General features: G+C 45.1%; 1 protein-coding gene, 1 long non-coding RNA gene and 1 other non-coding gene across 4 annotated transcripts; 2 read left to right on the forward strand and 1 right to left on the reverse strand.

Annotated features, from left to right (window-relative positions):
* Window positions 1–186: 186 nt before the first annotated feature.
* Window positions 187–2,351, reverse strand: LOC119198799 (uncharacterized). Of its 2 annotated transcripts, XR_009942731.1 has the most exons (4): window positions 2,072–2,351; window positions 1,339–1,989; window positions 646–743; window positions 187–555 (listed from the first exon to the last, which is right to left on the reverse strand). It is a non-coding gene; the product is annotated as an uncharacterized LOC119198799 (long non-coding RNA). The 2 variants fall into 2 exon arrangements; XR_005114571.2 differs by having other exon boundaries at window positions 646–1,989.
* Window positions 2,352–2,885: 534 nt separating this feature from the next.
* Window positions 2,886–2,991, forward strand: LOC119199058 (U6 spliceosomal RNA). The gene has a single exon (XR_005114613.1). It is a non-coding gene; the product is annotated as a U6 spliceosomal RNA (small nuclear RNA).
* Window positions 2,992–7,071: 4,080 nt separating this feature from the next.
* pde1ca (phosphodiesterase 1C, calmodulin-dependent a) lies at window positions 7,072–23,659 on the forward strand. The gene is made up of 17 exons (XM_037455748.2): window positions 7,072–7,607; window positions 8,958–9,008; window positions 9,429–9,573; window positions 10,806–10,919; window positions 12,387–12,569; window positions 14,052–14,118; window positions 15,046–15,162; window positions 15,290–15,430; window positions 15,982–16,082; window positions 16,267–16,395; window positions 16,642–16,743; window positions 16,886–17,006; window positions 17,236–17,317; window positions 17,587–17,707; window positions 18,315–18,478; window positions 19,608–19,850; window positions 23,142–23,659. The coding sequence occupies exons 1-17, from the start codon at window positions 7,523–7,525 to the stop codon at window positions 23,300–23,302; spliced, it is 2,127 nt and encodes a 708-aa protein (XP_037311645.2). The 5' UTR covers window positions 7,072–7,522; the 3' UTR covers window positions 23,303–23,659.
* Window positions 23,660–25,021: the final 1,362 nt, after the last annotated feature.

Here is a 25,021-nt window from a genome sequence, read left to right on the forward strand (position 1 = left end):
CACCTGAAAGCTCATTCCACCATTTACAAGCCAGGACAGCAAAGAGTCGTCATCTTGTCAATTGTGTTGCTCCCAGTAGGTCAAAGGCACCTCAGACTCAAGTTAAATGATGGTCTGTTAGAATAGTTCAATACACCCTAACCTTAATAGTTGTAGTTGTGTATGAAATGAAAGTGCTTCCACAACCAGGTGTAGAAAATGGACTTTAATAACTTAAATAACTATAACAAATACAAACGATAAAAAGTCCCTTTTGCGTCCTCAGGACTGCTCCACAGCAGCACAGCTCTGCTGATGGGGTTTCTTGGCTGTCTTCCTCCAGGCAGTGGTCCTGGACACCTTGGGAGGTGGAGGAGGAGGAGGCTGACCTGTAGGACCAGGGAGGACACCCAGGAGGAGCAGGAGGAAGGCCACTGGATGAGGGTCCAGGCTGCTCATCCGGGCTGTCCTCGTCCCACCTGAACAAAGGACAGCCCTTTGAGGGGAACAAGAGGAGCGGCTGCAACACCTGCAGGGATGGCAGCAGCCCCCCCCCCCCTCTGGCGTCCAGAGAACCTGGGAGACAAACACAGAATGTAGTCACCTCTTCATCCAGCCATGAATCAGATCAGAAGCCATCACAGCAGCTTCATGCTAAACTCTCACCACTGGGGCAGCGTCCTCCGGTTCACCTCAAAGAGCTGGATCTCCGTCTGAGACATCAGCCTCTGATGGCCTGGTAGTCAGCGAGGACGAAGGTGAGCCTAAACAAAAGGACATTATTGGCAGAATACGGCAGACAGAAGAAGACGTGACACGTGACCCTCTCATTTGTGACATCAGTTGTATTCCTGCATTTCCTCTTCTCATTAAAACCTTTCTATCAGAGCCCAGCTTGTGTCTGTCTATAGATATATGCACACTTTGTTTAATTATTAGTCCACATGAATGGCGAACGTCACAATTCTACTGGACTGTTTAAAACACGTTGTAATAAAGTATAACTTGGTAATAACTGCTATAGTAAACGTGTGACGCAGCACCGATGCTAAAGCGCTGCCTGTCACGTAAACGCCGTCATCAATAAACGAGCCGAAACACGCAGAGACGAGTCTGTTAGCTCCAATACGCGTTTTTAGACCGGGTTTCATTCACCGAATTAAATAAAACTTACTGATGATAATAATAGTGACGTCACGGCCGTAGCAAGCATCTATTACGCAGATCCGATAGCAGATTTATTGTGGGCGACCTGCCACATTTATTTAGTATTAGTACCCCCACTTACACTCAAATTAAACACCGATTCATTACCACTATGGCACTAAAAGAGAATAGAGTTGACATTGTTGTACTTACGTCGTTATATCTGCCGGGTAGTTTTAAAACATTGAGCGCTCGGTAGCGAGGATCCAAGATGGCGGCTCGAGAAGTCGAATTGAAACAAATGGAGCATCCGATTGGATGCCCGAAACTTGGAGAGCGTGATAGGTTGTTGGAAATTGAACCAGCGATCTGAGCTCTCCGATTGGCTCCTGGAAATTGAAACATTGAAACAGAGAAGAAGGTGCCCCCACAACGCAGGAGCCTCTCTGTAGAAGCAGGGGGGCAAAAGGGGGATCAACAGGTAGGGGAGGGGCCAGTGGTGCCAGATGTGCAATGTGATGCAGAAGATCTGCGGTTCGAGTCCCGCCTCAGGCCAAGTAGGAGTAGTCATAAGATGAAGTAGAAGGTCAGTAGGTCAAGGCCTCCTCAGATGCCAGTTGTCTAAGACGGTTAAATGCTGGTCAGTTAGAATAGTTCAAGAGAATTGTGTGATTGTGATTGTGAGTGAAATGAAAGAGTTTCCAAAAGCAAATGTAGAACAAGGACTTTAATAACTTAAATAAAACCCTGTGATACAAACGATAAAGAGTCCCTCATTCCCCCCCTTGTGAGTCATCTCGTGGAGCTGGCAGAGCAGCGTGCAAACCGCCTCCACCAGGCAAGTGTCGGGGGGCCAGGTTGAAGCTGAAAGAGTCAAAGCAGCAAAGTGGGTCAGTGCACAGCAGATGTGTACCAGGGGAAAGATGCTGCTGTTAAGGAGTCTCACTGTTGGCTCCTCTCCTTTCAGCACAGGAGGGGTCTCTCCCCTTCGCTGCCTTGAAGCCTCTCCCGGTACCTGGGGGGGTAGTGGACTCGCTGCTTGTCCTGTTATTATTGGACATGGCTACAATCCGGTCACCAAGCTGCCCACAAGCCCAAGTTGTGTTGGCTGCTCGCTCCTTTAGCCTTTGGTTCGGTTCATGCTGCTGCCCCCCCTCCTCTGTCTAAGCTTCCTCCCTCGTCACTCTGTGTGCGTCTCAGTGCGTCCCTCCCCCCTCGTCACTCTGTGTGCGTCTCAGTGCGTCCCTCCCCCCTCGTCACTCTGTGTGCGTCCCTCCCCCCTCGTCACTCTCTGTGCGTCCCTCCCCCCTCGTCACTCACTGTGCGTCCCTCCTCCCTCGTCATGCTCTGTGCGCCCCCCCCCCTTTCCCTCTGTGTGTCCTCCCATGGCTCAGTGGGGGGTTCAAAGGTCGTCTGGAAGGAATGTAGGCGGAGCTGCGAGGGGGTTCTTTTGTCCTCTTTGTGTGCAGCTCACCAATCGGGTGAGATCAGGGCTGGCTGACTAGATTTCCCAGAATGCTCCTGGGCTCCTCAGCAGTGTAGACGGGCCGTCAACCGGGTCGGATCAGGTTCTGGAGCCGGTGGAGTGGTCAGGGTTCACTGCACAGCAGCCAGACCTCTTAGTAGTTGTGTTCTGGGCCTGGACAGAGACAGGGAAACATGGTTTTTGACTCCCTGAAGGGCTCCACAGAGGTGAACCATCATGGAGGGTTCGCCCCCGTCACAAGCCTATAAATACCCCTCAGAAACAGGGTACTCTTGTGTTATTTCGATAGCACATATACTAAAATTGGAACGATACAGAGAAGATTAGCATGGCCCCTGCGCAAGGATGACACGCAAATTCGTGAAGCGTTCCTCATTTTATCCTTATTTATCTATTATCTTTAGGATATTAAATCATTTCTTTATGACTTTCTAGGCTCATTATACACACTATTCAGACTTGTGGTGAAACGGCGCCACCGCGGCCGCTGCCGGTACTGCAGCCGCAGAGCGGCGTCTCCTCATGAGTTCACGTCTTGATTAAACCTGTCTAACGACAATAAACACGTCTGTCCTCATCCCTTCATAATGTGAGAAGAAGGGACGTACACTGAGAGCCTCTCTCCACCAGACCTCCCTGTAGAAACCTCTGGTTCCAGCAGCTCGTTTTACCGGAATATGGAGCAGACACCGGCCGCGTTTCACGCACAGACGCCCGGTAACGCAACCGGAAAGACTCCGAAGGCTCGTGTCCGGATGTAAGTTAGTTCACCGTGAGAGCCGATAAAGCGCTTCTGCTGCGTCTTAATGGGACAAGATGTTTGTTTCATTCATCTGTTTGTGGACACAGTTCTGCTGCACACGTCACCATCAGGCTGATCCGGTAGAAGCAGTTGCTTCGTTTGTCCACGTGGGGGCGCTGCACCCACAGGGAATGATGTCCAGCGAGGGGACGTCGTCCCTTCAGATGTTAGTGCATCACGTTCAGAGGCGCTGACGTTCTCAGCCAACTACAAGCCGGAAGTGAACTAATCCCCCACGTGACTGAGCCCGTTGTTGTGAACAACAGTTACTTTATTATTCACTAAAAGCCCGCTACACCCACCTGTGAGTGAGTCTAACATGATTGACAGCTGTATCGACAGTAGCTGAGGGGCGTGGAGCCGTTCCTGCAGCAGCCAATCACTGGCGTTCCAATGAATGAGAACCTGAGCATCCTGATGCAGGAAGAACCGAGAGAGAGCTCAGAGCAGGAGTAAAGGTCTTCAGGGAGCCCCCGGTGGTGGAGCTCAGAAGTTCCATCACGGCCTCAGTCCAGGGAAGCTTCAGGAGAACGGCTAGTCATGGACAGGTAATCAGCACTGAGGAGTGTCCAACACAACAGACTAGAAGATGCTTCACAGAGTCCTGGTCTCCTCTGTGTGCTGGAGGACATGTGGAAGCTGATCTTCATGCAGCACGCTGCTCGTATCACCTTCTAACGTGTGGACCTTCCTCAAGAAGAAGACGGCGTTCTCTGGAGACAAAAATAAAGCTGCATCACACTGACAGGTGTAGATCTAATATATTACTGGATATTGGATGGAAGAAACACATCAAAAGTGACTGAGGCAAACATTTAATTCAGGGCTGTTGTATATAACACAGTGATCAATGACATCATTAGTGATTCATATTGTATTGATCGATGAACTCTTACATTGTTTCAAGCATATGAGCAAACACATGAAAGACCTCACAGAGCAGAATTCAACAATAAGTTATAAGATCCATTCATGTTATTTACTAGTACAATCAATCAAGAGTCCCTTTGAATTTAAACATCCTTAGTTTTAATGCACAATGAGACTTGCACACTGTGGATACAGACAAGGTGTTAATGTTCAATTTAAACATCAAGTTATGGATCTAAACTCCGCCCTCAAACAAACTTAATGGTACCCGTTTAATCTGTTGTCTCTGACAAACGTCTTTTTGAAGAAATAGACAGTTATTTCAGGTTAGACGAAGACGTGTGTTTTTCTAAAATTCAGCAGAATTCAGAGAATCAACTGTTCAGTCAGTTAAAAAAACTCAGTGGGGTGGCTGGGTCTCGAACGACACCCTATCATCCGATGGGAAACGGCCAAGTGAAACAGATGAACAGAACGCTCTTGCAAATCCTCCAAACAATGATTGAGAAAGAAAAATCTAACTGGAAGGAGTCATTGAACAAAATAGTTTATGCCTATAACTGTACACGTTGCGAGACAACCGACTACTTTCCGTTCTACCTCCTTTATGGGAGGTCACCAAGACGTCCAGTTGATATGCTCTTTGGGCTGCACGCGACTTCAGGTTCCAGCGACCAGCGAGACTATGTGGAAAAATGGCACGGTATGGAAGAAGCATACGACATTGTGAACCACAACGCTCAAAAGTCTGCTGAGAGAAGTAAAAAACACTATGACACAAAAGTAAGGAGCTCAGTACTGCAACCTGGTGAGCGGGTCTTGGTAAACAACTTGACACCCAGAGGAGGGACGGAAAAACTCTGCAACTATTGGGAGGACACAGTTCACACAGTTGTAAGACAGATTGGTTCTGATTTGCCAATTTGTGAAGTAAGACCAGAAAGAGGGAAGGGACGCTTCAGAGTTCTCCACAGGAATTTTCTAATTCCCTGTGATCACCTGCCATTTGAGACACAACCAGAGTTAGCCAAAGCTAGAGGGAAATCGAGGGACATAAGTCTGCACCTCAAACTCTGGAAACTGACGAAGGGAGTAGAAATGAGGACGAACATCATTACGAGCCACGCTGGTCCATAGTGTCCACAGTGGAAAGAAAGGAAGAATTTGGGGAATCAGTAACAGGATTTGGACACAGGCCCCCAGCAGGAGACCAGCTGGAGGGGTTGAACACACCTGCTGAAAGCCTGTTTGATGAGGGAATAGACCTACCTGATAGAAACGTGCTGGATGGACCTTCAATTGAAACTTCTTCCTCATCAAGTGCTGCTGCTGCTGGATCCGAGGACTTGCCCTACCAGCGACCACAGAGAGACAGGCACCCACCAAGGCGCATGACTTATGATCAGCTTGGTATCCCTTCCTGCTACAGTGTTCAACCAGTGCAGCAGATGTTGCCGTACTAGCATGCACCAGGGCTGGTGCCATGGCTGCCATCTCTACAGCCATACTACTTCCAACCCTCCTTCATGGATGGGCTCCAGAAGGGGTGAGCCTATGGACTTGACATGGGATTAAGCCCGGGTGACATTGTAGAATCTGCTGCCAGACTGTTGTCATGGGCAAGTAATGGACTGGTTCCCATATCTGCTGTCATGGACAAAATACAGGCTGTTTTTTAGATCTGGCCAGTCACCAGACTTGGACTCTGACCTCGTGTTTATGATCTGCTGACTGTTGACCATCTTCAAATTGTGGCCTTGGAACTTTCAGTCCCAACTCACAGAGGATCGCCAAGTCAGGTTGCGAAAATGAGGAAATGTTCATTTTTGTTAATGTGGAAACAACATTTATTGTGCAGGGGAGAGTGTGACAAGTACAAATGATGGTTATGTTGTTGTTATATAAACTCTGTTAATCTACTTATGTTGGGTCTATGGTATTTTATCTGTTGTGTGGCCTGATCAGCTGTGCAGGGACCGATTGGTTTTGTCTTCGCCTCATGGTCTGGAATTCGCGGGGTTGTCCTCATTCTAGTAAATGCGTTTACTGAGGAAACACCACAAAATCACTCTGGTGATTATTTCTCCCCATTGCAGGGGCGTAACACCGGCACGTTTTCCTCTCCTCCGGCGTAAAGGTGAGCAGATCTTTGACTAGAATGTCCAGTAATTCCACAGATGAGAGAAGAAAAGTTGGAAATAATGTAAAGGTTAAATAATAACCCACTTAAGCTGAGAAGTTAACACAAAATATTCCACTATTCCACAAGGATAGGTTGATAAATGAACAAAAGCAGAAATAAATAAAGCATTTGAAACGTATCCCCCTCTTTCAAATATTGAACTAATGTTTACAGTTCAACTCAGTAGTGTATATACAGTTATCAGCATCAGTAACCGCCTCATCAGTGCACTGGTTTCAGCTACGTAGGCATCTAGAACTGTGTCATATAGTGCTCTTTGATATGTTAAATAACTTTAATTCATGTTGTTTACTGTGTTATCCTCTCTACCTGTCCCTGTACCCACAGCCTAGTTTTCAGCAGGGGACTGGCTTATCTGCTGCTCAGAAGCTACAAAGATTTGAGTTTTGTTATCAATATATGCATAAGATTTGCAAAGTCTATGGATCGTCTATGGATAGTGGGTGATACAAAAAGGGTAATTAATTCAATTTAATATTTTGCTTGCGAATAGGTTAACAAAGCCACAACGTTAGCTGAATAGTTACGTTGCTAATCATTAGGCCTGTGTCTCTTGTGTTTGTCCTCTTTCAAATAAATCGCTAAGTTGGCACATTTGGCAGCATCCTTCTCCAATGCCCTTTTTTTCAGCCCCTCCTGGCCTCTTCCTCCCATCCGTCCTCCCTGACGTGTGTAGCCTAATTTAAGAGAAGATGGACCAACGTGACATTCTCCACCGGCCCTGAAGTGAAGCCCCCCCCACCGGGAACTCTCCCGATTCTCCTGATTACCCCGAGTCTGCCTGTGCTCATTAGCAGGCACCCACTTAAATGCATCTCCATGGCAATGCTTCACCCTGTGGCCAAAGGCAGGAACTGCACGTCCCTATTCACCCGGTGTGAATGTCCTATGTCCCAGGGGACAAAGAGACATATGGGGAGAACAGAGCGCTGCTGCACAATCACACCAGCCTTGAGGGGCGAGGAGCAAAGAGGAAACGGGCAGCATTTGAACGCCCCCCCCCCCCCCCCACTGAGGGACCACATCAGGAGCCGCAATGACACAACCAACGTCTAAAAAACAGGCATTTAAAAAGTGTCGCAGTGCTACTTTCTGCATCGATGGCTTCAGCTTCACCATTGGTGAGATGCTCTTTGTTTCACTGTGTGTGTGTGTGTGTGTGTGTGTGTGTGTGTGTGTGTGTGTGAGAGAGACACACACAGGCTTTGCTTGGTGCTGTTGCTCAACAGATAAAAATAGGTTTTTGTAATGACGGCTTTAAAACAACATTTGGTAACTCCAATGAAACTGTATCTTGACTGTAGGACAGCAGACACCATCTGTGTGTTAATGAGAGGAGAGGAGCTGAAACATGCCTCTGAAACAGGTCACACAGTATTTCAGCGCCGCTTAGTTAGATTGTGAACTTCACTCGCAGTGATTGACAGCCGTGTTGGAGACTCCAGGCTCTGATTGGTGGACTTCCTTTGGCCACAGTGAAATCTGGCAAAGCTTTTAAAAGAAGCTTCCCATTTATGCTGAAACAGCATCACCGTGATTCCTACTTCCGCCAGGCTTTACTATTGAAAGGATTTGAATGAACAAACTCAGAGTTGTACTTGATGCAGTTTGATGCTGTCGTCTGTTCCTCCTGCAACGAGCTCAAAGCAGCTCCTTAAGGGAATGGTTTCCCAGGTTGTGTCATGGTCCTCATTTGTAGAGCGTTGGACTGATCAACCATTTGTAGCCCGATGGTCCAGCCGCAGTAGGACCTGCTCCAGGAGACATGGGTGTGGACTGATGTCCACATCTGGCCTCATAGCATCTGTCTATATGATGAGTACCTTACACACGGAGAGGAATACGCAGCAGTAGAGAGAAAGCATTGGAAATCAGAGTTTACAGACTGCTGTCTCCATGGCAACCAAGAGACTGGGAGTTGAATGTGACATCGTGTTGACTGGTGTGTTGTCAGTTGTTAGGCAGCGGAGCTCAGGGAACCATTATCACTAATGAAGTGGTGTCCTCCTTCACTTCCTGATTCCAGCTGCCCTCCACCCCCCATGACGCACACACACACACACACGCACACACACACACACACACACACTAACCCTTTGGTCGTGGTTCTGGGTTGGGAAGGTCAAGTGTTATTTGTCCTTTTAATGATTTGGTTCTTATTCTTTTCTAGTCATTTCATTGATTAATCACTTGGTTGGAAACATGTTCCCTTTGTGAAAAGTTTCACACACAAGCATAAATATACGTACAGGACCGGCTGAACAATACGTCCACAATATGGGACGGCAGGTTACTGTGTGACATTAAACACAGGTTGGGGAGAGGTATCCTGGGGGTGAATATGAGGTCACTAAAGTGGATGTGGTGTGTCCCTGGCACCCTGTCGTCATTAGACAATAGAAGTGCTGCTTATCGGACCAAAAGTACCAGTAAGGATGTAAAATGAAAGAGATTCACATTCTTTTTTTCAGTTGCCAACGAGGCGGGGCCGAGCTCCCGCTCTCCACTGGCCCACTTGGCACGTGAGTTCATCAAACTTGGATTCTCTGTAATGGGTTCGGTGGGTTCTGTCCTCCATGAATACGTCCCCTGCAGAAGGGGACACTGAGCCAGCTGTCAGTGCAAACAGTCAAACAACTGAAGGCAGCAAAAAGTTGGCCAATGGCTTGTCAGAAAATTCTATCCAAACTTCATTCTTTAACTGTCTTTTTGCAATATTAGGAATTCATTCTCAGATTAGTAACAGTGGGCCTGAGCGTCCTTTGTAGTTGAGAGATCCTTTTTCTGGCCGCTGTATAAGACACTCCTCTGTGTCTCTTCCAACACGTCCTCCTCCTCCGTTTTATTGCTTATTGCATCAATGACTTTTGTCGTTGATTGATTCAAACATTGACGTTGCACACGTGGAAATGCTAGCAAGCGTTTTGATGTAAATTGTTCAGGCTCACGGTCCCAGAATGCACTGTGCACTGCCGTCCCAGCTGCTGTTGGCATCACTGACTACAACGGAATTCAGAATGAAGAGATCCTGGCCGATGAGCTGCCGGTCCTTGGTGCCCCGGACACCGTGCAGAAGACTGCTGACAGGTCACACACACACACACACACACACACACACACACACACACACACACACACACACACACACACACACACACACACACTCATAAACTCTGACTATATAAATGTATCATTCACATGCCAAGTGATGAAGGGAGGTGTGGAAGAGGAGCTCTTCTTGGTGCCTTTGCTAAACAGTGTCCTTTACTTTAAGTTCCACTCACCCAGGGGCGGTTCTGCATTGAATGGCATCCAGGGCGAGACCCCGTTTAAGCCCCCCCCCAAAAAAAAATAAATAGAGAAAATTACATTAGAAAAACACACTTAACAGAATCCAGTTACTGTTGCAATTACAACAGTAAACACACGTTTTACACATTTGCACAAAATATGTCAGTATAAGTTATCAGAACTTAAATGAATATACACTATATCCATAAATCTGCCAAAATATATACATATATACATCAGATATATACAGTATATAAAAACAAACAAGAGCAGAGAGAATAAGAACAATATACAAATACATTAAATTGCAGTTGTCTAGTTGTGTTGTAGGCTAGTCATACCCCCTCCACACACACACACACACACACACACACACACACACACACACCCCACACACACACACACACACACACACACAGACACACCTGAAGACTCATGCCGGGGAGAAGTACAGGCAAAGAGGTCTTCATCTTCAATATCAGATATTGGTGGAGACATATGTGTAGCAGAGGAGATCGATGGTAGCTCATCCTGAAGGACCATTCCAGAAGAGGCCTGTGTAGCTGATGAGGTAGATGGCTGGTCCTCATCCTGAGGCTCTGAGACTATTCCAGCAGCAGAGTCATGTGTAGCAGGGGAAGTAGGTAGCTCATCCTGACCAGTAGCAAAGGATGCTCCAAAATATTTTAAAAGTGACCCTGAAATTGTAGTTGATTTGCAATTGACATTTAGATCAACAGACCATAGGATTATGCTTTATACAGCTAAAGCAGCTTGGGGTCAAATTGACCCCAAACATAATATAGTTGGGTTAAATAAACATGCCCTTACGCTAAATGTCTTTTATTACATGCTATCGTGATCGCGATCATGCTAATCCCAAATCATCTGTGGGAGGTGGCCTCAGGAGATATATATCGAAATCTATCTAAAGGCGAATGAGATGTAGATTGTATACCTTCCCAATCAAGCTTTTGGGATTGTTTGAATGGAGTGCAGATGTGCTTCGGCCACTATGTGTGTTGCAGGTTGCGCTGTCTTGTGAAGCAGCTGGAAAGGGGGGAGGCATCTGTGGTTGACCTGAAGAAAAACCTGGACCACGCCGCCTCAGTCCTAGAATCTCTGTACATTGAGGAAGCCAGGCAAGAGATTTCAGCTCAGTTCTGCTTTGGTCAAATAATCCATGAACATGTGCAGAAGAAAAAGTTCATTTTTTGTTTGACACACAAGGGATTTTAAAATGATTCACTTGAGTCAACTAAATAGACTTTTGAGCAGAGGTGGGAGGAGGACGTAAAGAAATGGCCAAACGCAAACATTTGAAAAAAAAGCAGGGTAAGGTTAGTCAGAACAAAACATGTCTGCTATGCATGGGGGATGAACACATCATCATCCATCAGCTCCATCACTAAGAAGGCCCAGCAGAGGACGTTCTTCCTGAGGCAGCTGGAGAAATTCAACCTGCCACAGACGATGATGACTTCTACACGGCCATCATGGAGTCCATCATCTGCTCCTCCATCACCTTGTGGTACGCTGCAGCCACAGCCAAGGACAAGGGCAGGCTGCAGCGTGTCATCCACTCTGCAGAGAAGGTGATTGGCTGCAATCTGCCGTCTCTCCAGGACTTGTTCGCTGCCAGGACTTTGAAGCGGGCCAGAAAGATTGTAGCCGACCCCTCCCACCCTGGACATGAACTGTTTGTGCCCCTTCCATCCGGCAGGAGGCTGAGGTCCATCAGGACTAAGACCTCCTGCCTGTCAGCAGTCGGGCTCATCAACAGAGCTCGGGTCCCCCATCCTTTTAATGGCACATGGTACCGTGCTATTTGTGTAGCCCAGAGGCATCCTCACTGATTTCTAAATGATAACGTTTTCGGGTAGATTAGTTCTTTTCTTGATCAAACATTTGGATAACTTACACACAAGCTAAATTGTCTAAAGCATTTTGAAGCTAAAGTAAAGCTCTGTCAATATCTTAACAGACTATATTAACTGCAATTCCCCATGAAAACACTGTAATGTAGTAAGGGGCAAGATTGTCCATGGATGATTAATAAATTACAATATACATTATCATTCATTCATATAATTTTATTATATATTAATAATTATTATTAAGTCTATGTGTATATATTTTGTAATATATTTAGTTTAATGAGTAACTTGTGACTTAGCTCAATACGGTTTCCAAGCTTCTAACACAGAATTGTTTCAATTATTGCTGCACCGCCTTATTCCTTATGGGACAGTAGGGCCTGCACATGAATGCATTGGTGACAGAAGACCACGTTATACAAACAATGGCTGACCTAAAAGTAAACCAATAGTCTTGTGTCTCGACAAAAGGACGTCAGTACGTTTCAGTTAAATGTGTGTGTCTGAACGCTGGTAAAAAAACGCTTCATATCAGCCAAGTGTTTAACGTGTGACACAATTGTTTGCGAAAATCTGACAAACCATGTTGTACAGAATATTTTAATTTTGTGCTTATTGAGTAGTGAATAAGACAATCCTTCAATCTGTTGATGAAGATCAGGGGTCAACAGCTTTGGTGAGAAGTTGTGATCTTTTTTTATGACTTTTAGTTTAATGCGTGTCTCCTTGCAGGCAGCTGGTGGATCCAGAGGACGAGCTGGGGGACATCCGGTCGGACTCGGTGCCGTCAGAGGTTCGGGACTGGCTGGCTTCCACTTTTACCCGGCAGACGGTCCTGATGCTGCGCCGTAGCGACGACAAGCCGCGCTTCCGCAGCATCGTCCATGCAGTGCAGGCTGGCATCTTTGTGGAGAGGTTTGGCTTGTTTGGTGTATTTGATGTCATCTGGAATATTAGTGCCTTAAATAGTTGTTTAGTCATGATCTGTGATGTTTGATTCAAGGTTTTACATGAATAATATAACACAGATAACATAAATGATTCATGGCTAATAATAATAGCACAACTCTGCATTACCGTCATCAACCAGTAGGACCAATAGCTGAATAGGGTACAAACATGGTCGACTCCACTGGGTGATTGTTTGCTGTTAATGGTCAAAGGGATACGTGTTAAATCGGGACACCTGGTCCTTGTTACTTGAACGTGGTGCGACTAAGTCAATCACATGTCGTATTAGCCAGCTCAAACTAACCTGGGGCTTAATGTCATTAATTGGAAGCAGACGTCAGTCATCAGGATAATTGTGTGTGTGCTTCCTAAAGGGGGAGGAGTTGATCACTGGCAACGGAAAATAAACTCTCTTCTGACGAGCAGGAGATGATCATGAACCCACCATATGGAACTAGCAGTTTAAATGTGTGTGCAAATGTATGTATCCCCTCTATTATTATCATGAGTCCACCTTAATCATAGTCTAAAATAATGATAAGCTCCGTAATTAATAGAGATAGGAATGCATTTTCAGTAAGTGATGAATGACTGATGAATGACACTCGGACATCGGCAGGGAATATAATGAACCCATCCAGAAGTGTCTTAAGCGCCGAATCAACTTTACGAAGAGCATGGCGTGCAGCATGTTCTCTGCATCCCAAACAATGTGCACAACTCACCCTGCCTGCCTGCAGGGCTGGACTGGGACAAAAAAAGGGCCCTGGCACTTTTGACCGGCCCACCACAATCGGTCGGATACAACCACCAACCAGTCCACTGTCCTTGTATGGAAGTAAATCTGTGCCATCGGGGGTTGGAATAAAAAGGTGATTGAATTTCTAGCAGTGAATATTTATTCAATGAAATTATGTACCTGAACGTTTTTTCAACATTAAAACACCGCAAAAAAATTCAACCTAAAAAAAAAAAAACTGTTGAAATATTCAGCCGCAACAGAAATGGAGGTTACAATATTCAACCCAAAAAATGTCAACCTTGACACAGCAACATCCGGGACACTAAGGAAGAGCAATCGATTCTAGATTCAAGATCAGGAGCGTGCGTCAAGCTAAAGGAGCGAGCACCCAAAACACCTTCGGCTTTGGATTGTAAACATGTCCAATAATAACGGGGCTTTAACTCTTCTTCATGCCATCAGTGTGGTTTGTGTCTGTAAGATTCCGTAATAGACAGCTGACATTTGTACATTAACAGACTGTGTTGGACATGAACTAAGCGGAAGTTAAACCAGAGCGTACAGCCGCTCACAATACGCCTCTTCTTCTAGTTTTGAATTCATTTAATGATGCTGAGATCCTTCGATAATACTTACTTTTTTACTATTGCTAATGTGAAATCTGGAGAGAGGAGATGTGACCCTGTGTTATATCTCTGTGACAGGATGTACAGACGGACCTCCCACATCGTCGGTCTTACTTATCCACAAGACGTCATCACTGTTCTCAAGGTATTCATTTGTGTTTGGTTTAAAGTAGGAAGGTTAGGATCAATTATTCATCTATTTATGATATAACGATGTTCCCCTTCCTCTGCCTTGAGGCCTTCAAAGCCTCCTCTAGTAGTAGTTTATACTCACTCTATCAATATCTTTAGAAACTTATAAACTGGGCTGCCATGTAGATGTGGTTTCAGCCTGGTACCTCCATGTGTATTTGTAGGGCTGATATAGTTCTTTTTTGTGTGGAATATTGCTATCTTTCTACACCAGTAACATATGAACTGATCTTTACACATCACAACACTAACATGTCATCAAGTAGAGGCCAGGCTCGTTATATAAGAGGTTTATTAAGGTAAACTTGTTTAAACAGCTTTGTGTGGATGGATCCCAGAGACAGGTAGAAGGTTTAGATTTGGAAATTGTTTAAGTGAGTCGGTCAGGTGTGATGGGGGAGGAGCAATCTAAATATCTCAGTGTTTACAGCTGCCTCGTCCTCCAGTCAGAGTTTAGGAGGTTCGACCCCACGCCCTGCTGACCTGCGTGATGACGCGTCTGTGGGGAAGAACCTGAGCCCAGCGTTGCTCCTGTAGTGTGACTACAGTGTGGATAGTGTGAATGCTAGTGACTGATGGGCAGGAGGTCCTGGTATCTCCTCACAGCAATGTGTGAATGATGCCATGAAGTGTTACAGCACTGTGGTTGGATAACTAGGAAGGTGCATTTAACTCACACACACAGAGCAGCATGTTAGCTTCCTAATACTTTCAGGTCTTTCTTTTACTTACTATAATCTAGTCTTAAGATAAAAGTAGTATAGTATAGTTAGTGATGTTTTCTTATCTATAGTACCTTATAAAAGTAAGCACAGACATGAGCAGTTGAACATGTGGACATTGATGAGCTCATAAACTTGTTCCTGTGTGTCTTTTCTAGCATGTGGACACGTGGTCCTTTGATGTGTTTGCACTGAACGATGCCAGTGGGGACCACGCTCTAAAATTCATCTTCTATGAGCTATTCACCAGATATGACTTGATCAACCGTTTCAAGGTATGCCAACAAACTGCATTGCCTCTGTCTCTAGTGATGGGAACGCATTGGGTTAAACATGACAAGATCTCTATAGTGCTTCTACAATTATGTGAAGCAACTCATGGTTCCTTTTGTTGTGTGGAAGGTCCCGGTTTCTGCCCTCATATCCTTCGTGGACTCGTTGGAAGTGGGCTACAGCAAACACAAGAATCCCTATCACAACCTGATGCATGCGGCTGACGTCACACAGACCATTCATTACCTCCTCCTCAAGACCGGCATGGTGGTAAGTTTAGGGCCTGCACACTTCCTCAGTGGATCTTTACAAGTCACTCGGCACAGCTTTTATACCTCAGAATCCAATGGGGATGGTTTAAATGACAGGTAAATAATAACGATGCAATAGCTAAGTTAGTGTTGTCTCTGACTGAAAGAGGTTTAAGTGACTTTTATTCATGTAGGTAGAGAGTGACTTGACTACTTGGGAGTTGGTCCAACCAGTGCGATGTGGACGGAAGGCTTTTGACTCTCCAGTTTGTGACTTTCATGGACACCCGGGAGGACCTCGGGTCGGGGTCTCCATCTCCTCGGTTGGCCTCCTCACACAGTGACCTCCAGCATAAAGCGAAGCACTGTGCACCAGACCCTCTGTTTGCTTTCATTTGAGCTACTATTTGAGGTGGTTCAGGCACACTGACAACCGGCAAAGAGACCTGTGTGCTGTTTCATTTCCAGCAGGAGAACCACACTCTGGTTTTCTACTCCCTGTGAAGTGTATCTTCATCTTTTCCTCCCGGTTCACACATTCCTCCTTGTCTGTCTGCCTCTGTCCTCCAGCACTGGCTCAGTGAGTTGGAGATCTTTGCCATCATTTTTGCAGCTGCCATTCATGACTACGAGCACACAGGCACCACCAACAACTTCCACATCCAGACAAGGTAGTTCCCACGTGGCCTCGTTTGTAGCACTTCTGTCCCTGCAGTCTCTGAGGACAGTTGACACTATGTTTCCAGTACTGGGACATGAAGAGATGTATTATGAATGATAGTCAAATGAGCTTCACCTCATACATTGTTGGCATTATTATGATGATGGTTTGAAGTAGCCGTGTCGGATTTGCAGGTCAGACACCGCCATGTTGTACAATGACCGAGCTGTTCTGGAGAACTACCACGTCAGTGCTGCATATCGCCTTCTACAGCACAGTGATGACATGAACATTCTCTCTAATCTCTCCAAAGACGACTGGAGGTTGGTGAAGACCGCCCCAGCTCAAGGGACGTCCTGTTTTACAGCTTTTTCCATTCAATGACTTGTCATTTTAAACACAATACAACCCCCAAATTACAGTGCAAGTCACTGCTTGTAAAATACTGGTTCCTACTGGTGGTTCCTACTGGTAGTAGTTTGGAGGAGAGTTGCATTGATCTAGCAATGTTGTTTGGAGCAATACAGCCGAGTGTCTTTTCCCATGTTCTACTGCCTGCCCTCTTTCAGAGAGCTTCGGGCTCTGGTGGTGGAGATGGTGTTGGCCACAGACATGTCCTGCCACTTCCAGCAGATCAAAGGGATGAAAAGCCACCTGCAGCAACATGAGGCGTGAGTGTTTCACGTCTGGGTCGGTCCCGCCTCGCGCTGCCAGTCACTCCAGTCCTTCACAATGCTGAAAGAATCCAATGGTGCCACAAAGACCTGTATGTTTCGGTTTGACAAGCCTTCACTAACTGGACTGTACTTGCAGGCTGGACAAACCAAAGGCCTTATCCCTGCTGCTGCACACTGCAGACATCAGCCACCCTGCCAAGCGCTGGGACCTCCATCATCGCTGGACCACATCCCTTCTGGAGGAGTTCTTTAGACAGGTCACCACCCAGAAACGGGGCCTTTTTAATAAAGGAGCAGGCTTTTCATTCATGCAATGCTGTAAAGTGACAAAAAAGAAGAGGACAAAGTTTGCACATCGTTTTTTTGCTTTGCTATGGCAAACATTATATCTACAAATGACACACTAATAAATACTAATGTGTAATGAAATGTTGTGTTGCTGAGCCTTGATGGCAGCACCTTGTATCTCTGCTTTGTCTGCTTTAGGGTGATAAAGAGGCAGAGCTGGGTCTACCGTTCTCTCCTCTCTGTGACCGCAAATCCACCATGGTGGCACAGTCTCAGATTGGTAAGAAGGAAGAAGAAGAAGAAAGGACACCACAACTCTGGTTCCTTCATATGGAGTTGTTTTTTTTCCATCTGTACAGAGTGTACCTCTGTTATGGAAAGTGTTTATAAGGTGGACCAATATTTGTATCTGGTTTAGTGGAACTAGCATATATGGCTATTAAAAAGTATGAAAACTAAATGATTTTCATGAACTATTATTACTTAGTTCAACAGATATGTCACTACAAATTGGAATCAACAAGGTAAAGTGGGCGTGTCTTCTGGCAGGATTCATCGACTTCATCGTGGAACCAACATTCACAGTGCTGACAGAAATGATGGAGAGAATTGTGACTGGGCTCGTTGAGGAGGCGTCGCCATCTGGAACGGCGGCCTTCAGACGCTCCAGGTGACAAACACAAGGCGCATGTCCTGCATGACCTTCCAAACACTTATTTGAGATGATCCTGTCGAGTAGATCAGCCGTCTTCAACCTGCTCCCTTCTTCCCCTCACCGACAAATATGGCTGACGTGGGGGGGGGGGGGGGTGGAGCGACCGAACGACGGTTGTCAAGAAATATTGGGAATATGTCAATATGAAGCGCACGTAATAAGGAAAAAAAGTCAAATGACAATTTGATCAGTACTACGAGGACAGGTAGTCAAACATAAAGACTAAAACACACCTAAAGGCCCCAATTTCAATTGTTTGGATTTGTCCATTCTGGGCTACCGTAGGAACATGAAAATACTGAGTAATAATATGTTCAATTTCCATCAACAGATCCCCCGATACGCTACACACTGTTTCTTAAAGGAAACTAGTACTTTCATAGACTAGAGCCTTAAGCACGAATAGCATAGCTGCATATCATCTAATAATATACAAATGTTTACATGTCCACACATTAATGCTTTTACTTTGAAGGGTAACGTTGACGGCTTCGCACCTCATCATGTCTGTGTGTCTGTGTGCACATGTCCACACTGTCCACACTGTCCACACTGTCCACAGTGACTACAGCGTCAGTGGCAGCGATGGAAAGCGGTCCAGTGTGAAGAGTACAGGCTCAGAGGGCAGCTGCTCTCTGACCACGGTGGACTTCAAGGGCTTCAAGGTCACATGGAACAAGGAGATTCTCCACAACAGGGAGACGTGGAAGGCCCAGGCAACCAGAGGTGGCCATTCTTAGCACCTTGTATCATCTCTCACTCTCTACATGGCTCCTTCCAGTCGACATTTTCAAACACACATCTGAGAACCAGCTGAGCGTATTAGCTCTGAGAAGACATCGTAGCGCTGGTTATTTGATCATGTCATTATTTAACACATGCATGTCCATGGACTACTTAGCTTGTGACAAATGCAGTCTGGCTTTTACTAACACAAGCATCTTCCTTCTGATTGTAGCGTTGGGGGGGGTCTCTACTCAGAAACAAACGTTGGGCGCCAGACAGACAAATAACCCCTGTTATTTACTGTCAATTTAGATTTTTATCATCTGGTAAAGTTCACCATATACAGCCCTACAAAAGAATCACATTATTTTTACACGGGAGATCAAAGGGACGGTCTTTTTATAAAGTCTCGGGGTAGGCGTCCAGGAACAGAGACGGTTCAGGTCCAGTAGCCGGCGTGGCCGGTGTGTGTGTGTGTGTGTCTGTGTGTGTGTGTGTGTGTGCGTCGCACCGCGCATGCGTCATCAAAAAAAAAAAGAAACGCATGGAGGCGACAGCTGCGTGTAGCAAAGAGGCGGCGTATAATAATTTAAAAGAGTTTTATGAAGTTACTGACAAGGTCGGTGAGGATGGGAGGAATCTGACCTTTCTTTGCAAACATTTGCACCTTAATGATAACTGTCGTGTTTTTATTCCTTATTTAAAAAAGACCATTCAAGCAGCATGTGTTTGAGGATGTACTGTAGGGGTGAACGCTGCAGCTGCTGCTAGTGTGGAGTGAATGGACAGCAACATTAAAGCAACAATCCCCTCAATGCTAATGTGAACCCTGTTTGGATAAGGATTCAAAACTGGATATGAAGATGAAATCTGATGCATAGCTTCAGTGTTAAAACTGATAAAATAATTGCTGTCTGTGGTTCTGGGCTGTGGCAATAATTTTGAAAAATAATAGCATTGCAGCAACGTATGGAAAAAAAGAACTGAACTAGTTGGAACTGTTCAAATATTTTGAAGTTTGAACTATGAACTGAACTAGTTCATTTTAAAATGTGTGAACTGATCTTTGAACTAGTTCATGTAGAAAGTGAACTTTCCCAACACTGAGTGTGTGTTTGTGTTCTGGGAGACCTGGAGGAAAAGGTCAAGACGGAGGCAGCGGAGAGTGGCCAGCAAGAGACGGACACAGCAGAGGAGACACAGCCAGAGAGACACAATTCAGGACAGAAGATGAAGACAGATGTGCAGCAGGAGGTACAAGAGTCCAAAGAGGAGGAAGGACGAAATAAGCCAGGTGAACCTTCAGCATCAGGCCCAAATTACACCGAGGCAAAGCCTGAGGAGCACAATGAGAAGCAGCAGTGCCAGAAGGGTAAGCATCCCCACAGTATAGATGTAGTACGTTTACTTAGTAGTACTGTGCTAAGGTACACTAAAAATGTAGGACTATACTTTGACTTTGAATCATTTTCAGAATAACTTTCAAATTGTCACATTGTTATTGGAAGTTAAAAAGCAATGTCACCTGTTGGCATCTGGCAGGTTTATCAGCAAGTATAAACATTCAATTATTATTATATCTGCTGGAGAAGGGATTCTACTTCATTCCTGCTCCACTAGTGATGGACAGATAGATGCTCCGCAGAGACCTATACAGTTAGCACGGAAAATCTAAACTGCTGAACCATTTCAACTATAGCACACATTTCTCTCGCCAGCACTTTATCAACCCCTCTTTTTGGGAACCTGAAGGAATCTTACCTCAGCACCCATTAACCAACTTAATTAGACGAGATACCTGGGGCCTCGAGATCTTTTACTATGGAGAGGAGAAGAAGAATGTGTCTATTGGAGAAAGGAGAAAGGGTTCAAAATGACTTCTAATGGGTATAAATGTACACCTTACCCAAGCTGAACAACGCAAAACATTACCTTCATCCTGCTCCTCAAAACCTGAAAGAAAAAAAATAATCATGAAATAAAGATGACTACAATTGTACGACGTGTCTGGTGAGGGGCCTCCACATCCATCCATGTCCTACCTTTATCCCAAGACCTGGACAGTCCCACTTGGGATTCCTACTGTGTCTCATAGAATAGCAGAGTTTATTGATATCCATTTTAACTGCTTGTCCCAATAGCATGAAAGCTATATAGAAGACACCAAACATCTTTTATAAATTATACCATCTAGTGCTTTTCTCCACGACATTGATTCTCTCTACCCCCACGTAGATACCAAACTGGGTCTGAAAGCGATACGAGACCTTCAAACAAATCCTAATCCCACTGGGCGGGATGAGGGCCTCCTCACCCTCACTACCAAAGATGACTTTGGTAAGGCCTATGTCCAGGTGTGGGTTTGTTTCCTGTTTTATTTTGTAGTTTTCTGCCTCTTGTGTCCCTGGGTTAGCTTCACTTCCTGCTGTGCGATCGTGCCTTCCCTGTGTATTTAAACCGTGGCCCTTTCTCCAAACCTAAAACGGCAAGAACGGACCTGCGTTTCCGCGAGAAGAGATTCGGGAGACGGATAAAATAATTAGGCAAAATATCTCAATGGATGGGACCAGAGTTGTTATACAGTCGAACATCTTTTTAAACAGATGAAGCTGTAGTTTCTGGTGCTGCTGAACTTTACTGGATTACACTGACGCCAGCAACGGACCAGACGGGACAATCTGGCACTAGAGTGAAGAGCAGAGCAGGGTGATTAGTGGCATGAGGAACAGGTGCGTCTTGTTGAGAGCAGCCAGCCAACCCCGCCCTCTGGGTCACATGCTGCCAGGAGAAGAACTGGGGGGTATTGCACAAAAGTAGAATAAAGAAATCCGGGCTAAGTGATAAGGACCTTCCCCCGGGACATTCAAATGGATGTCCAGAGAAACTACCGGCAAGGACTGATACCTGGGAGAACACAAACCATCTCCTTTCTTCTAGGACTTTAAACACATTTTAAGTGGGCAGAGACACATAAAAATTGCTTTCTAAATTTGTCTATTTTTAAAAGCGCGGCCACCCCATCGAAGGATTTCTCATTTTTTGGGGGTTTCTCCTGTGCTGATGTAAGCCTTTTGGGACAGATGATGTCATGTGCAGCAAATATTGTAAATATGTTAAATGCATAAGTGTCGTTGGCATCATCGATAGCGGTTGTATAGGAAGTCATCGGGATCTGGAAAAGTCTCCCTTTAAAACGTGAATCTAACTAACATCCTCCTTCCGGGTAGTGGCGGGTTTATCCAGCTGATTAAGCCTGAGCAGGTTCAAGTTTCCTGACGTGTTGCAATGGTAATTTTGTAAAACTTGATCCGTGGAATGGAAAAGCCTGATATGTGTGATCTTTCCTGACAATGACCCAGCTAACTCAGTTATCCAGGTACGAGGGATGGGGCACTGTTCAGGATCGATTCATTAGACATTTCTGAAGAGAACATGGAATGCTCCCACATGTGGCCTCAAGTACAAAGACTGAAGATCATGTATTCGGTTCGCACCACATCGCATGAAGACCGGATATTAATAATGTGGTTTCTAATACGATGATGCAGTAACAAGCCAGCCTTTCTAATAAACAATGATCCTTTCAGCAATTCAAGATGCATTAGTAATTATCCTAACGCATGTTGCTACAGATTAAGCTAATTCATTGAAAGTTGTAGACTGATTGTTTGGTGTAAAAAGTCACCTCAATAACCACGTGTTGATGATGTCATCATATCATAGACTAAAGATAGGTCTTTGTGCTTAATAAAAAAGTGTCATGAAAGGTGTTTTGAATCTGAAAATATAAAATCTGCACTCAAAGAATATAATACAGTGACTATCAAAAAATTAATCAGTGAATTTTTCAATGTTCAAGACAAAAAGGTGTTTTTCAACTGAACAAAACTTTTCACCTGGATTTCATATGTATATTTTTTATTTATAAGGCTTTATAAAGCAGCAGCGGGGGAGAGAAAGCATACCCCATTAGGGGAGCTCTTGATTCAGCCTATTTGGTTGATCACAAAGGCGTGGGTGGTTGTCATGGTGATTGTGCAGCTAGCGTCATCCAGACGCTAATCAAGGAATTGCACAAAACTATGTGTCCAATCAAAAAGAAAAGGACAGAGTATACATTGTGATACTAAATGATACAGTTGAAATGCTGCCAAAATAACCCTGTTTATATGAAGCTCCTTCACTGTAGGGTTAGGGGCAGCGCAATACACAACCGTATAAAACTATTCCAAAAGTTGAAGCAGTTGATAATTGTTCATGTCATGATAGTTCCCGGGGACAGGGGACAGGGGACAGGGGACAGGGGACAGGGGACAGGAAGGACTCGCAGAAAATCCAAATGGGTTCAGGGCAATAACGGGAACCGGACAAACACAAGAGGCAAGGGACACACATGGTTTAAATACACTGGGAAGGTGCAGGTGATTGGACAATCAGGGACACAGAAGACAATCACAGGGGCAGGCAGAGGCAGGACACTACTAAATAAAACAGGAACTAGATAGAAAGAGACAAAAAGTATAGAAATATCAATCGTAATGACAAGAATACAAACAAAAAACCACAAGCTAAGACAAGAATGCATCAGAATGTGGGGAGCTGCCAGAAAGCATGTGCACTGCCTTTGCAGCAGGATACAGCTGAGATTTCTCTGTCCCTGCAGGCCCTCAGCCTGACCGCCCTCTGATGCATTACACCAAGAGACCCAGCTACTCTGCCGGCTCCTACCGGATGCTCAGGTCAAAGGTCAATGAGATGCGGCCCATTGATGCCAGGGGGAAAGCTAGGAGACTGCAGCGCATCTCTCTGCGGCGCCGGAAATGAGGCCGTAGTGTGAAGTCCTCCCATCACACGGTGATGGGTTGGACTTGTTTCCTTAACACGTGTCCTTCACTCTTTCTGCATTGTTCCCACTTTGTTTCTTTTCCCTTTTGGGGACCAACTACTCTTAAAGTTTGCATCATTTCCTCATTGCGTATTTGTGGTTTTATTATTTAAATGTACATTGATGAAAGGAACGTATTATACGGTATATGTTGTTCTGAATGTAGTAGGCTTTCATATTGCTTTTCCTATTCAGTAGTGTTCTCTTTTTGTGTTGAACTAAATAATAAGAAATGTCTGTCCTAAAATTGTCTGAAATCATCTTGTCTAAATACCTCATTACAATGTTAACATTGAGTAGTTTGTGGTTTGTCTTTGGATTGAAGCAGTTAGTATATAGTTTACACATTGTATATTAAGCAAATCTATTTACAATCTAAATCGGTCAACTGGTATGAAAAGTCAGGTTCCACGGTTCACCATGGCAACGCTAAAGCACAGGTAGCCTCCATTAGAACAGATATCAAGATGCCTGAGGAGAGCCGGGTCAGAGAGGGGAGGAAGTCAGTATTGTGCATTGTACATCATGTATCTGCCAGCATTCTAAGGTCTAAATATACACAGTGCCTTGCATAAGTATTCTGTCATGGTTTAAGCACAGATTACAATTTATTTTATTGGCATTTTATGTAACGCACCAACAGAAACTCATCATCTGCATGTCGGGGAAAGCGTTGCATGGAAACGCTTCACAACGATGCGACCAATTCCCTTCAAGTCCCATTTAGAAGTCACATAGTTAGTCAATCTAATCTCCGTATGAATACGCGTGTTGTGTAAAGGCCTCTGGGTTTGTTAAAGAGCATCACTGAACAGTGTGCATCTACTACCACACTGTTACGTGCCGTGTTTTGTTTTGCTGTGTGTGAGTGTGTGTGTGATTCTCCTCAGGTGTGCTGGTGATGTCACTCCAGCAGCTGCAGCTGATCAGCTGATCAGAAAGAGCATAAATGGCGGTGCCAGGCCAGAGTTTGGGTGGTTGTGGCAGAGTGAGCAGTTGGAGACCAAACTAAAGAAGCCAAGCTCGTCTTCCTTTTGAAGATTGTTTTCAGTTGCTTTGTTGAGTTTTTTCCATTAAATGATAATCCCGGGTTTATTATTTTACATTGTTTGCGTCCCCCACCCCTAGACCTTTTAGGGACGTAACAGAGACCTTCAGACATCCAGGAGACTTCAAATCGGACCACTCATCTTTCCTTTAAACCAAGCTAGTCTGCTACTTGTTTTACTCCTACTTGCTTCCTTTGCACTGTCACTTAATCCCTCGCCTCCTACTCACTACATGTTCACTAGAACCTGCTCTACCACTAACCTTACTGTAACTCCACTTCACGCCTCTGATCCCTTCATGTCCTTTTCATTTCTTGAAGGCTTTTCAGTCCAAGATGCCTTCTGTCCGTCGGGCGTTTCTTCATTTTTTGAACATGACAGTACCTTCATCTTTTCCAGGGAAGTGGATGAGGTGCATCACTAGGGGTCACTGGGGGTCACTGGGGGCTACTCTTGAATTCAATAAATGCTGCTCTTAATGTAGTGATGAAGTGGTGATCCAGAGGTTCTACAGAGGTTTTCACCTCATTCATTTTATTACATTTAGTAATAAAAACATTCCAGTAGCGTCTGATCTTTTTATGGAGGTGTAAGTCTGGGTTCTGGAAA

This window comes from Pungitius pungitius, chromosome 19 (assembly GCF_949316345.1).
Source record: "Pungitius pungitius chromosome 19, fPunPun2.1, whole genome shotgun sequence".
Classification (NCBI taxonomy): domain Eukaryota; kingdom Metazoa; phylum Chordata; class Actinopteri; order Perciformes; family Gasterosteidae; genus Pungitius; species Pungitius pungitius.